The following is a 15,512-nucleotide window of genomic DNA, read 5'->3' on the forward strand; positions in this document are numbered from 1 at the left end:
TCCGATATTCAAAGGTATCGGTATCGGATGGTATCAGCCGATATCCAAAAAATATCGGATATCGCCGATACCAATACCCGATACCAATGCAAGTCAATGGGACACAAATATCGGAAGCTATCCTGGATGGTTCCCAAGGTCTGAAGGAGAGGAAACTCTCCTTCAGGCCCTGGGATCCATATTCATGTAAAAAATAAAGAATAAAAATAAAAAATATGGATATACTAACCCCTCCGACGAACCCTGGCTTTCACCGCTGCTAGCATCTGCCTCCGTTCCTAAGAATGCAGTGAGTGAAGGACCTTCGATGACGTCGCGGTCAGGTGACCGGTCACCTGACCGCTCATGTGATTGCAACGTCATCGAAGGTCCTTCACTCTCTGCATTCTTAGGAACCAAGGCAGACGCTAGCAGCGCTGTGAGCCAGGGGCCGTCCGAGGGTGAGTATATCCATGTTTTTTATTTTTATTCTTTATTTTTTACATGAATATGGATCCCAGGGCCTGAAGGAGAGTCTCCTCTCCTCCAGACCCTGGGAGCTATACGCACCGCACACGCCGAAGATGACTGGGAACACTTCCGATTCTGATTTCCGATATCGCAAAAATATCGGAACTCGGTATCAGAATTCTGATACAGCAAATATCGACCGATACCCGATATTTGCAGTATTGGAATGCTCAACACTAGTAAGCAGTCAGGGACCCAGCTGAAATAAGCTATTAGAATTCCGGCACCACCGGAGAGGAGCTGCGTGTTGGTTGGACTGCATGACCACTGTCGGCTCTACACAGTAGCTGTGTCCCCTGTGAGCTATATAGGGCACAGCGTTCTCTTTACTATGGGCTCTGTGAAGTAACAGAGTTCATTTGTACTAATTTGCTTCGCTGCCTTGCTTAGCAGCGGGTTCTTTCCTGCACGGTGGATTCCGGGTTGCGAACGCACATATCTCTCCTAATAAATATATTCGGTGCGTTCCGCCAACCCTAACATAGATTTCCTCCTCGTTTTTTTTTTACCTGCAGCCTGAAAGGCATGTCCTTACTCCGATATATGGAAGAATAAAGGATTTTTAATACATCGCTTGGTGAGTGCCACCTTTTCTTTTTCTTTGCATGTTCAATACGAATTACTGTTTGGTAGAGCACCACAGTGCGATTATATTCCACCGTTGGTCCGATTGCCATGAGAGACTTTGATTGCTGCAGTAAATTGCTCAATTGAAGGCCATCTAAAACCATCTATCCTGGTGCCGTCATACTTTCTTCTCTTTTTATGTGGACTAGCAGCATTAAAGTAACATGATCCAGCCTGGATGTTAATTGGGGCACTTATCTGCTCCCCCGTGATGTGATCATCTAGACCTGATGGATTGCTATTAGTGATGAGCGAATATACTCGTTACTCGAGATTTCATGAGCACGCTCAGGTGTCCTCTGAGTATTTCTAAGTACTCGGAGATTTAGTTTTCCTCACCTCAGCTGAATGATTTACATCTGTTAGCCAGCTTGATTACATGTGGGGATACCCTAGCAACCAGGCAACCCCAACATGTACTTATGCTAGCTAACAGATGTAAATCATTCAGCTGTGGCGATGAAAATGAAATCTCCGAGCATTAAAGAATATTTGGAGGACACCCGAGCGTGCTCGGGAAATCTCGAGTAATGAGTATATTCGCTCATCAATAATTGCTATGACAGTTGGGGGCCAACTGAATGCCCCTATGCCGTGCTAACATATTAAGAACAAAGTAGAAAAAGGTTTTTAAACAAATTAAAAAATAAAAAATCTAAACATTTGAATCAGGACTAAACAATATTTTCCCCAGTTAATAAAAACAAATAAAAAATATATACCTATTTGTTATCACTGCATCCCAAAAAGTCTGAACTATCAAACTATAAATTTAGATGGCTTAGGAGGGTTGATCCTATTGCCAAATTCGCCTTAATAAAATGAAAATTTGGTATTGTCATAATCGTACTGAACTGTGGAATAAGGTTTCCAGGTGATTTTTACTGAAAAATGAATGCCTTAAAACGAAAACCTAAAAAACTATTTTGGAATTGTGTTTTTTTGAAGTTTGATCTCACTTTGGTTTTTTTTTTCACATTTTCTAATACATTGTATGATTAAATATACAGTGTAATTCAAAATTAAAACTAGTCCACAAAAAGAATCCCTCATATGGTATATTGGTGGGAACATAAAAAAGTTATGGTTCCTGGAAGAATGTAAGGTAACAGTCTGCGCAAAAATGAAAAATCGCTCAGTCCTTAAGGAATTAAATACTGTCTATATCAACAAAATAAAAATTGCATAATAAAAGTAACAAAAGCAGTGGTTGTTTATTTACTTGTATTTTGTAAAACGTGCATATAGCATTTACCATGCAGATACATCTGTTCACTTCATTAAATATATTAGATAAAGCAGAAACTTACCATTTTGAATCAATCTTCCCAAACTGGTTCCTTTCTTAGGAATAACACAGAATGATTTTCTTTTATAACTCACTGCCTTTCTCCAGTATTGAGTGTGTGTATATGTAATAATCAAGCTTTCCTCCTGTGTTTTTGATGCCTAATGTGTCAGGGCGTGCCAAAAAGGAAAGTGTGTTTCCAGCAAATGATAGGAAGATAAGGATAAAAGCAAGTTCTTTAAAAGCTGCAGATCTAAAGGAGAAATACAATAGAAAAAGAAAAGAAGTATTTCATGGAAAAACTTTATAGATTAAATTTATTTTTTTTAACCCCTTCACCCCAAAGCCTGTTTTCAACTTCCTGACCAGGCCATTTTTTTCAATTCTGACCACTGTCAATTTATAAGGTCATAACTCTGGGACGCTTCAACAGATCCTGGTGATTCTGATAATGTTTTCTCGTGACATATTGTACTTTAGTTGTAAATTTTTTTTCGATATGATTTGCATTTATTTGTGAAAAAATGGAAATTTGGCAAAAATTTCGCAATTTGCAAACTTTTAGTTTTTATGCCCTTGACCCCTTTACCCCCAAGGGTGGTTTGCACGTTAATGACCAGGCCAATTTTTACAATTCTGACCACTGTCCCTTTATGAGGTTTTAACTCTGGAACGCTTTGATGGATCCTGGTGATTCTGACATTGTTTTCTCGTGACATATTGTACTTCATGATAGTGGTAAAATTTCTTTGATATTACCTGCGTTTATTTGTGAAAAAATGGAAAATTGGTGAAATTTTTGAAAATTTTGCAATTTTCCAACTTTGAATTTTTATGCAATTAAATCACAGAGATATGTCACACAAAATACTTAATAAGTAACATTTCCCACATGTCTACTTTACATCAGCACAATTCTGGAACCAACATTTTTTTTTTGTTAGGGAGTTATAAGGGTTAAAAGTTGACCAGCAATTTCTCATTTTTACAACACCATTTTTTTTAGGGACCACTTCTCATTTGAAGTCATTTTGAGGGGTCTATATGATAGAAAATACCCAAGTGTGACACGATTCTAAAAACTGCACCCCTCAAGGTTCTCAAAACCACATTCAAGAAGTTTATTAACCCTTCAGGTGATTCACAGGAATTTTTGGAATGTTTAAATAAAAATGAACATTTAATTTTTTTCACAAAAAAATTACTTCAGCTCCAATTTGTTTTATTTTACCAAGGGTAACAGGAGAAAATGGACCCCAAAAGTCGTTGAACAATTTGTCCTGAGTACGCCGATACCCCATATGTGGGGGTAAACCACGGTTTGGGGGCATGACAGAGCTCGGAAGCGAAGGAGGGCCAATTGACTTTTCAATGCAAAATTGAAAGGAATTGAGATGGGACGCCATGTTGCGTTTGGAGAGCCACTGATGTGACTAAACATTGAAACCCCTCACAAATGACACCATTTTGGAAAGTAGACCCCCTAAGGAACTTATCTAGAGGTGTGGTGAGTAGGGTTGAGTGAAACGGGTCGGCCATTTTCAGAAGTCGCCGACTTTTTGGCAAAGTCGGGTTTCATGAAACCCGACCCGACCCCTGTGTGGGGTCGGCCATGAGGTCGGCGATCTTCTGAATCTGGTATCAGAATTCCGATACCGAGTTCCGATATGTTTGCAATATCGGAAATCGGTATCGGAATCCATATTTAAGTGTAAAATAAAGAATTAAAATAAAAAATATTGCTATACTCACCCTCTGACGCGCCCTGGTACTAACCGGCAGCCTTCCTTCCTTAGAATCAGCGCGTGAAGGGCCTTAGATGACGTCGCGGCTTGTGAATGGTCGCGCGACCGCCCATGTGACCGCTCGCACGACCAATTACAAGCCGCGACGTCACCAAAGGTCCTTCAAGCGCTGATTCTTAGGAAGGAAGGCTGCCGGAAAGAAGCAGGGCGCGTCCGAGGGTGAGTATATACCTAATAGGAATATACTCACCCTCGGACGCGCCCTGCTTCTTTCCGGCAGCCTTCCTTCCTAAGAATCAGCGCTTGAAGGACCTTCGGTGACGTCGCGGCTTGTGATTGGTCGCGCGAGCGGTCACATGGGCGGTCGCACGACCAATCAAAGCCGCGACGTCATCTAAGGCCCTTCAAGCGCTGATTCTAAGGAAGGAAGGCTGCCGGTTAGTACCAGGGCGTTTCAGAGGGTGAGTATAGCAATATTTTTTATTTTAATTCTTTATTTTACACTTAAATATGGATCCCAGGGCCTGAAGGAGAGTTTCCTCTCCTTCAGACCCTGGGAACCATTGGGTTTCGTGTTTCAGCCGACCCCGACTTTTTTATAGGATCGGCCGATTTCACTCGACCCGACTTTTGAAAAAGTCGGGTTTTGTGACACCCGACCCGATCCTATAAAAGTAAAAGTCGCTCAACCCTAGTGGCGAGCACTTTGACCCACCAAGTGCTTTACAGAAGTTTATAATGGAGAACTGTAAAAATAAAAAATCATATTTTTTCACAAAAATTATCTTTTTGCTCCCAATTTTTTATTTTCCCAAGGGTAAGAAAAGAAATTGGACCCCATAAGTTGTTGTACAATTTGTCCTGAGTACACTGATACCCCATATGTGGGGGTAAACCACTGTTTGGGCGCATGGGAGCGCTCGGAAGGGAAGGAGCGCGCTTTGACTTTTCAAAGCAAAATTGACAGGGATTGAGATGGGACGCCATGTTGCATTTGGAGAGCTACTGTTTGGGCGCATGGGAGTGCTCGGAAGGGAAGGAGCGCCATTTGGAATGCAGACTTAGATGGAATGGTCTGCAGGCGTCACATTGCGTTTGCAGAGCCCCTAATGTACCTAAACAGTAGAATCCCCCCACAATTGTGTTGTGAGAGCTTGAACCCCCAAGTGTTTCACTACAGTTTATAACGCAGAGCTGTGCAAATAAAAAATATTTTTTCCCCAAAAATTATTTTTTAGCCTGCAGATTTGTATTTTCCCAAGGGTAACAGGAGAAATTGGACCCCAAAAATTGTTGTCCAATTTGTCCTGAGTACGCTGATACCCCATATGTGGGGGTGAACCACCGTTTGGGTGCATGGGAGGGCTCAGAAGGGAAGGAGCGCCATTTGGAATGCAGACTTAGATGGAATGGTCTGCAGGAGTCACATTGCGTTTGCAGAGCCGTGAAAATAAACAATCTTTTTTTTTTCCCACAAAAATAATTTTTTAGCCCCCAGTTTTGTATTTTCCCAAGGGTAGCAGGAGAAATTGAACCTCAAAAGTTGTTGTCCAATTTGTCCTGAGTATGCTGATACTCCATATGTGGGGGGAACCACCGTTTGGGTGCGTGGGAGGGCTCAGAAGGGAAGGAGCGCCATTTGGAATGCAGACTTAGATGGATTGGTCTGCAGGCGTCACATTGCATTTGCAGAGCCCCTGATGTACCTAAACAGTAGAAACCCCCCACAAGTGACCCCATATTGGAAACTAGACCCCCAAAGGAACTTATCTAGATGTGTTGTGAGAACTTTGAACCCCCAAGTGTTTCACTACAGTTTATAACGCAGAGCCGTGAAAATAAAAAAATCTTTTTTTTCCCACAAAAATTATTTTTTAGCGCCCAGTTTTGTATTTTCCCAAGGGTAACAGGAGAAATTGGACCTCAAAAGTTGTTGTCCAATTTGTCCTGAGTACGCTGATACCCCATATGTTGGGGGTAAACTCCTGTTTGGGCACACGGGAGAGCTTGGAAGGGAAGGAGCACTGTTTTACTTTTTCAACGCAGAATTGGCTGGAATTGAGATCGGATGCCATGTCACGTTTGGAGAGCCCCTGATGTGCCTAAACAGTGGAAACCCCCCAATTATAACTGAAACCCTAATCCAAACACACCCTTAACCCTAATCCAAACGGTAACCCTAACCACACCTCTAACCCAGACACACCCCTAACTCTAATCCCAACCCTATTCCCAACCGTAAATGTAATCCAAACCCTAACCCTAACTTTAGCCCCAACCCTAACTGTAGCCTTAACCCTAGCCCCAACCCTAACCCTAGCCCTATTCCTAACCCTAACAATAACCCTAACCCTAGCCCTAGCCCTAACCCTAACGGGAAAATGGAAATAAATACATTTTTTTAATTTTTTTATTTTTCCCTAACTAAGGGGGTGATGAAGGGGGGTTTGATTTACCTTTATAGCGGGTTATTTAGCGGATTTTTATGATTGGCAGCCGTCACACACTGAAAGACGCTTTTTATTGCAAAAAATATTTTTTGCGTTACCACATTTTGAGAGCTATAATTTTTCCATATTTGAGTCCACAGAGTCATGTGAGGTCTTGTTTTTTTGCAGGACGAGTTGACGTTTTTATTGGTAACATTTTCGGGCACGTGACATTTTTTGATCGCTTTTTATTTCGATTTTTGTGAGGCAGAATGATCAAAAACCAGCTATTCATGAATTTCTTTTGGGAGAGGCGTTAATATCATTCAGCATTTGGTAAAATTGATAAAGCAGTTTTATTCTTTGGGTCAGTACGATTACAGCAATATCTCATTTATATCATTTTTTCATGTTTTGGTGCTTTTATACGATACAAACTATTTTATAGAAAAAATAATTATTTTTGCATCGCTTTATTCTCAGGACTATAACTTTTTTTTTGCTGATGATGCTGTATGGCGGCTCGTTTTTTGCGGGACAAGATGACGTTGTCAGCGGTACCATGGTTATTTATATCTGTCTTTTTGATTGCGTGTTATTCCACTTTTTGTTTGGCGGTATGATAATAAAGCGTTGTTTTTTGCCTCGTTTTTTTTCTTACGGTGTTTACTGAAGGGGTAAATTAGTGGGGCAGTTTTATAGGTTGGGTCGTTACAGACACGGCGATACTAAATATGTGTACTTTTATTGTTTGTTTTTTTATTTAGATAAAGAAATGTATTTATGGGAATAATATTTTTTTTTCTTTATTTAGGAAATTTTTTTTTTTTTTTACACATGTGGAAAATATTTTTTTTTAAACTTTTTTACTTTGTCCCAGGGAGGGGGGAACATCACAGATCGTTGATCTGACAGTTTGCACAGCACTGCGCTGCAGCCTTACCAAGCACCTGCTCTGAGCAGGCACTTGGTAAGCCACCTCCCTCCCTGCAGGACCCAGATGCCGCGGCCATTTTGGATCAGGCTGCAGTGAGGAAGGAGGTAGGAGACCCTCGGAGCAACGCGATCACATATTGGAAACAGTTTTTTTTGTTAGGAAGTTATAAGGGTTAAAAGTTGACCAGCGATTTCTCATTTTTAACAACAACATTTGCAAAACCATTTTTTTTAGGGACCAACTCACAGTTGAAGTGACTTTGAAAAGCCTATATGACAGAAAATGCCCCAAAGTAACGCCGTTCTAAAAACTGCACCCCTCAAGGTACTTAAAACCACATTCAAGAAGTTTATTAACCCTTTGGGTGCTTCACAGGAATTTTTGGAATGTTTAAAAAAAATGAACATTTAACTTTTTTCACAAAAAAATTATTTCAGATCCAATTTGTTTTATATTACCAAGGGTAACAGGAGAAATTGTCATCTTGTGGATTGATATGAGCCACAAAGTCCTTCAATGTGAAACTGTTTTGGATGTAATGTACAATTTTATATTGAAAACCAGAAGAACATGCTTTCTATGATGCTTGCATTAAATAACTGATTGGTCAGATATGTACGGACTCAGGATGACCGGACTGCGGGCACCTGTGCTGCGCCGAGTCTGGAACTGTCAAGGCTGCGTCCCCTGTTTCCCAAGAAAAAGAATAGGGGAATGGACAGGCCCCATTACCCAGGAAGAGGGGGCGTGTTTAGACAGGGAACCTGGCTGTAAGCTGAGGGGGGAAAAATGCAAAGCAGGGGTGAGTCCCCAGAGTCCCCATTACGCACCTACAGCACCAGTGCTGTGACCAACTGCAACAGACAGACCCGGTGACCTAGAGGCAGGGGGCCTGCTTAACCCCTTCATGACCTTGGGATTTTTCGTTTTTCCGTGTTCGTTTTTCACTCCCCTCCTTCCCAGAGCCATAACTTTTTTCATTTTTCCGTCAATTTGGCCATGTGAGGGCTTATTTTTTGCGGGACGAGTTGTACTTTTGAACGACATCATTGGTTTTAGCATGTCATGTACTAGAAAACGGGAAAAAAATTCCAAGTGCGGTGAAATTGCAAAAAAAGTGCAATCCCACACTTGTTTTTTGTTTGGCTTTTTTGCTAGGTTCACTAAATGCTAAAACCGACCTGACATTATGATTCTCCAGGTCAGTACGAGTTCATAGACACCTAATATGACTAGGTTATTTTTTATCTAAGTGGTGAAAAAAAATTCCAAACTTTGCTAAAAAAAAAAAAAATTGCGCCATTTTCCGATACCCGTAGCGTCTCCATTTTTCATGATCTGGGGTCGGTTGAGGGCTTATTTTTTGCGTACCGAGATGTCGTTTTTAATGATAGCATTTTGGTGCTGATACGTTCTTTTGATCGCCCGTTATTGCATTTTAATGCAATGTCGCGGCGACCAAAAAAACGTAATTCTGGCGTTTCGCATTTTTTTCTCGCTACGCCGTTTAGCGATCAGGTTAATGCTTTTTTTTAGTTGATAGATCTGGCGATTCTGAGCGCGGCGATACCAAATATGTGTAGATTTGATTTTTTTTTTTATTCATTTATTTTGATTGGGGCGAAAGGGGGGTGATTTAAACTTTTATATTTTTTTTATTTTTTTCACATTTTTTTTAACTTTTTTTTTTACTTTTACCATGCTTCAATAGCCTCCATGGGAGGCTGGAATCAGGCACAGCGCGATCGGCTCTGCTACATAGCAGCGATCATCAGATCGCTGCTATGTAGCAGAATTGCAGGTGTGCTGTGAGCGCCGACCACAAGGTGTCGCTCACAGCTGCCGAGGATCAGTAACCATAGAGGTCTCAAGGACCTCTATGGTTACCATTCTGAAGCATCGCCGACCCCCGATCATGTGAGGGGGGTCGGCGATGACGTCATTTCCGGCCGCCCGGCCGGAAATGGTAGTTAAATGCCGCTGTCTGCGATTGACAGTGGCATTTAACTAGTTAATAGGTACGGGCAGATCGCGATTCTGCCCGCGCCTATTACGGGCACATGTCAGCTGTTCAAAACAGCTGACATGTCCCGGCTTTGATGCGGGCTCACCGCGGAGCCCTGCATCAAAGCAGGGGATCTGACCTCGGACGTACTATCCCGTCCGAGGTCAGATAGGGGTTAAGAGAAAGCATGCACGACAGTAGAGATTTTTGGCGTGGACAAGGAGGCTGAACAGTGTGCTCCATCCTTAGAGCACTGGTGCCACAAAGGACTGTACCCATTTGCTCCTGCCAATAAAAGCGGTACTGCCAGAAAGCGAGGAGCCATGTGCCCAGTGACCGCCAGAGAGTGAGGCTCCATGACCTTGAGTACAGCATGCATGCGCAGTAGAGAGAGCAAGTTCATGCTCCGTGTTCAGCTTTGATAAACAATAATTAAAGGGCACAGAGGAATGACAGAGGACGTTGGTACGGTCAGCAAGGTACTCCCTCAGCATTTTCCCAAACTTTGCACTCACGGCCAGGACAATGGGAGGGTCAGAGAAAACTCTCTACAAACTTTGCCAGTGTTCCACTGCCTCTGCTGAATTGGAGTAGTCTCTCTCACCTGTACTCCTTGCTTGACCAACGAACTGTGACCTCTTCTGCCAGCGTTTTCAGATGGGACTTTTTTAAATAATTCAGCAAGAAGGGCACTATGGTCCCCCAACATTGTAGTACACCTGTCTGCCTCTGTAATAAGAGATATAAAGTTCTCCTTGTAGTGTGGGTTTAGAAGTGTCACCAATCAGTATTGCCTGTCACCCAAAATTTTGAGAATGCGAGGGTGACGGGAAAGGCAGCGTAACATAAACTCAGCCATGTGTGCAAGACTGCTAACAGTCGATACTTCTGTGTCCTCACCAGGAGGACAACTGACCATGGTCTCCTCCTTTACCTCAGGCTTCCAAACCTCAGTAATATCATTGTAAATACATCATTGTAAATATATTCCCCTGTAGTTTTTATCTCCCCACCTCATTGTAGATTGTAAGTTGTCACAAGCAGGATCGTTTTTTGGGGGCTAATTATTGTCATCATTGTTACTTAGTGTAAGCTGTCACGAGCAGGGTAGTTTTATTTGTTTAATTATTGTATTATTGTTATCGTTGTTACCTAGGACTGTTGTGTTTGAAACTGTAAATATGTTGACGCTATATAAATAACTATAAATATTAATATTAGAACACAGAGAAGCAGGATGGAGATGTTAATTATGGTGTCATTGCCGCTCACCATCTTGGTGAATTCCTCAAAGTTTTGGAGGATGGTACATATGTCTGACATCCATGTCCACTCATGAGATCTTATGTGTGAAGTCAGAACTGAATACCGACGGCCTTGTTGATGCTGGTAGTCAACAACTGCCCTCTTCTGCTCACAAATCCTTTCCAAAATATGCAGCGCAGAGTTGCAATGCACGGCAAGGGCAAATGAAGTTCTAGATGACTTTCTTAAAGGGGTACGCAGAGCCTCATAATTTTCCTAGCAGATCTGGCACCTCCTTGTCGCTTTTCAGAAATTGTTGAACAATGAGGTTAGGCACATGGACCAGGCATGGCACGTGTGTGAACTCGCCTCGACACAGAGCAGCCACCAGGTTCCAGCCACACTCGACCATGCCTGGCTGTAGGTTCAGCGGTGTCAGCCACAGATCTGCCTGCTCTTTCAGAGCTGACCACAACTCTTCATCATTGTGCGGTTTGTCACTTAAACATATTAGCTTCAGCACAGCCTGTTGCCGCTTGGCTGAGGCAGTGCTGCAGTGCTTCCAGCTTGTGACTGATGTGTTACTTTCGGAGATGAAGGCTGAAGAGGACGCGAAGGAGGAGGAGGTGCAGGAGCTGTAGACTGTGGGGGCAACCCAGATTGACGTAGGGCCTGCAATACTCAGGGTTAGAAGGACGTGCACTATCCCAAGGTTGGACTGGGCCTTGGCTTCCACTATGTTAACCCAGTGTGCCATTAGTGAGATGTACTGTCCCTGACCACAAGCACTTGTCCACATGTCTGTGGTTAGGTGGACTTTCCCAATAACAGCATTGTGGAGGGCATGGGTAATGTTGTGGGACAAGTGCCTGTGTAATGCATGTTTGTGCACACCCTCATGATCTCCCGCCTCCACTATTGCAACCTTCTACTCTCTGGCCTGCCCTCTAGCACTCTTGCGCCACTCTAATCTATCCTAAAGTCTGATGCCCAAGTAATCCAACTGTCCCTCTGTTATTCCCCAGCCTCTCTTATCAACCAGGCCCTTCACTGCCTTCCAATTGCTCAGAGGCTACAGTTCAAAACCCTAACTATGACATAGAAAGCCATCCACAACCTGTGTCCATACATCTGTAACATGGTCTCCCAATGTCCGAATGGGTCATGGCTTCCTCTGTGCTAACCCAGAGTGCCGTCAGCGAGATGTACTGTCCCTGCCCACAAGCACTTGTCCACGTGTCCGTGGTTAGGTGCACTTTCCCTGTAACAGCATTGTTGAGGGCTGGAGCCCGCATCAAAGCAGGGAATATGCAGTACTAGTATGGCGGAGGTCGGTAAGGGGTTAACATTGGGCCTAGGTTTTAATAACGCCTTCCTCCACATATCATCACTCTCCGCCACTAGAACACCATGGTGAACGTGTTCTGTGCTACTTCAGCCATTCAATTTTTGGCCAAGGGCATCTATGGTCCCCATAAATAATATTTAAACAATGTAACCCCATGGGGAAATTTTTGTCAGCCCATGCACTTAGTGTATGGGCATTACAAGTCTAGGAGACACACTCCTTAACATTGGACCTAGTTTTTAATGAGGCCTTCCTCCACCTCTCATCATTTTCCACCACTAGATCACCAGGGTTCACGTGTTCCGTGCTGCTACAGACAGTCACTTTTTGGCAAGGGTGTCTGTGATCCCCATTAAATATTTTAAAAAAATGTATCCCCCATGGAGAAATGTTTGTCAGGCAATTTATGGGCATTACGAGTCTAGGAGACCCGCTCCTTTGTAATGGTACAGTTTTTTCATGAGACCCTCCTCCATGTTTCTTCCAAGGTGGATTGGGGTGCGTGCAAATTTGGGTCCAGGCGGAACTTGCATTCAATGCATAAGGAAACAGTATGGCAGGACCAACTGAACAACGTGAAGTGGGTTTTCCTGTGGCCATCCAGTACCAGTGGTTCAAAGGCTTATTGGGGTGCAAATGATTTGATAGCAGGCCAGGCCTTGCAGGTAATACATTAGAAAACAGATATACAAATACCCAAAAATGAAATAATATAGAGTATTAGCTCAACAATACAGATAATAACAATGAAAGAACAGAGCCTAAATACTAAAGGTATAAAATTTACCCAAATCTTTATTCACCACATTGTAAAAGAATTTTCAAATCAAGAACCCCAAACAAAATGCCACATTAGAGGCTGCAAAAAAACCCCAGAAAACAGTCTAGGGAGCCCTTTAGTTCATCTTATACTCACATGTAAGATCTAAATTAGCATAAATATATAAGGCGCAAAAAGTGCTTAATGCTGCTAAAAAGCATGCTAAATTTGCCTGTTGATCCTATAAAGTGCTTATTTATATAAAGTGCTTCCAACTGTATCTACATATAACATGCAAGCATAATCTTCAGTATTGAATCAAAGCAACCAGTGTTGCAATAATAAGGTGCACATCATAAAATAAGAAACTTACATGTGAGTAGCACCTGATGCAGGTGCTCCCGCTGCCCCAACGCACGATTCGTGATAGTCACATCCTCAGGAGTCGTGTGTTGGGGAGGGAAGTATATTTATAAGGCGAATCAGTCAATAACACAAAAAAGACACGTGTATATTATTACGACAGCCACAGGAAGTAAGATGAAAGAGCCGGAGGATGTCCGTAAGCGGCGCATGCGCAGTGATCCCCCACATGATGAATGGCTATTTCCGTTTGTGGTCTGGTGGAACGCAAGCCCAGGCGCATGCACAGCGCATGTGCAAACTTCCAAATCGATCACTCATGGAAATGCCCACGGGAGAACAACCGCGCAAGCGTCTATGGACCATTAACAAAGAGCAAATTTGGGTCAAGGCGGAGCTTGCATTCAATGCATAAGAAAACAGCATGGCAGGACCAACTGAAGAATGCGAAGTGGGTTTTCCTGTGGCCATCCAGTACCTGGGTTCAAAGGCTTATTGGGGTGCGTATGACTTGCTAGCAGGGCAGGCCTTGCATTCAGTGCAACATTTTTTCAGGAAGCCCTCTTGTACCTCTCTTGAAAGGGGTATTGGGGTGCGTTGTAATTGTTGGCAGCCCAGCCACTCACTTCATAGGCAGTAACAGCATAGGAGACCCACTGTTTAATAATGGCCCTTTAAGAATATTAATGCCGCCTGATGCCCCTCTAAAAATAGGCTCTGTGACTTTAAGAGTCCCTCCTTCATAAATGAAGCAAGATGGGTCTGCTTATGTGTCACACACCACATGGCCAGCTAGGGTTGTTAAATGTTACAATGACATTTCCCAGTGAATGCATTTGTATTGGTTGAAAGCAATGTTAAAGTTGAAAAATGCATCAAAAATGCTGTGTGTGAACATAGCCCAAGTGGTGGTGGAACATTTTGGTCTGGGGTTCATTATTTTGCATTATATACAAGTCATTATCCTGGAAAGGATGTACCTTAACATGTTTCCCAGCAAAATCCATTTTGGTTTCGTTTTTGTATGCTTTTTTTTTTGTGCACCTGTAAAAATGGCGTGAAATTCTGACAACATTGCTTACAGCTGTGACCTAGGAGTCAGAAATGCTTCCAGGGGCGATCCCCATGATGTTCACATGTCACTTGAGCAGTGTTTCCATCATTTTCAGACATTTTTAGACCTTAAAAGGACCCCCCGGGGGGATCGCAGTAAAATACTAGGGTTTCCCATAGACTTACATTGGGCTCGTTGCTCGGGTTGAGTACCCGAGTATTCCAATTTGCTTGACCCGAGCAACAAGCACCCGAGCATTTTAGTGCTCGCTAATCACTAGTTATGAGCAAAACACTATGTAGCCAAAAAAAAAATCCATGGACACCAATACTTACATTACAGGCAGCAGTACAACAGCACAGCAGTCAGCACAGGCAAGGGACAGATGGCAGTACCAGGAGACAACCAGTCTAAAGGAACAAAGAAAAATTGAGAGACCAACATTTTCAAAGGTTCTATACTTACATAGCCAGTATTGTCCTAACCAGGCCAGCAGCACCAGGAGAGATATATATGACAGGAGAAACAAGAGCAGCCAGGTACCATAGATGAAAGTATATATTTTATTGAAAGTTCAGAAATATGTCAAATTACCAAAAATAGTCACCGAACAATAACCATAAAACATGACACATCAGCAAGAAAAGAGACAGAAAAAGCCACAGAGCCAATGATTGCAGCTGCCCGATTAGTACCCGAAATATTCATCTAAAGTGCTTGTGCAATAATATAAGACATGGTAAGAAAATTCCTCCAGCGAGGGGTATTAAAGTCACCACCTCCAATCAAAGCGACCCCTAAGGAGGGGAGAACTTACCACGGGCAGTTGCACAGAGACCCCAGGCCAGTGTTAGATACCCCCAAGGAGAGATGCCAGTGCCAGAGACAGATGGCAGCATCAGGAGAGACGCCAGCAGAGACAGATGGCAGCACCAGGAGACAACTAGTCTTGCGCTTCCGTGCAGAGTCTTGTGCTTCTGTGCAGAGTCTTAATAATAATAATAATAATAATTTTATTTATATAGCGCCAACATATTCCGCAGCACTTTACAAATTATAGAGGGGACTTGCACAGACTAGGGTTGAGCGACTTTTAGTTTCTCAGGGTCGAGTCGGGTTCGGGGATCGGCCGAAACTCGAAACCCAATGTAAGTCTATGGGGGTTTTTTTTTTTTACATTTCCTTCAGGGCGATATAGCAG

General features: G+C 42.8%; 1 protein-coding gene across 4 annotated transcripts in view; it reads right to left on the bottom strand.

The window, feature by feature from the left end:
* LOC138647878 (E-selectin-like) overlaps positions 1-2,563 on the bottom strand; it is a 472,485-nt gene extending 469,922 nt beyond the window's left edge. For all 4 annotated transcript variants that reach the window (XM_069737213.1, XM_069737210.1, XM_069737211.1 and 1 more), the window contains exon 1: positions 2,448-2,563. In XM_069737213.1, coding sequence (XP_069593314.1) covers positions 2,448-2,450 — 3 coding nt within the window. In that variant the 5' untranslated portion in view covers positions 2,451-2,563. The remainder of the gene's footprint in view (positions 1-2,447) is intronic.
* Positions 2,564-15,512: the final 12,949 nt, after the last annotated feature.

The sequence above is a fragment of the Ranitomeya imitator genome, chromosome 8 (genome assembly GCF_032444005.1).
Source record: "Ranitomeya imitator isolate aRanImi1 chromosome 8, aRanImi1.pri, whole genome shotgun sequence".
In the NCBI taxonomy this organism is placed as follows: domain Eukaryota; kingdom Metazoa; phylum Chordata; class Amphibia; order Anura; family Dendrobatidae; genus Ranitomeya; species Ranitomeya imitator.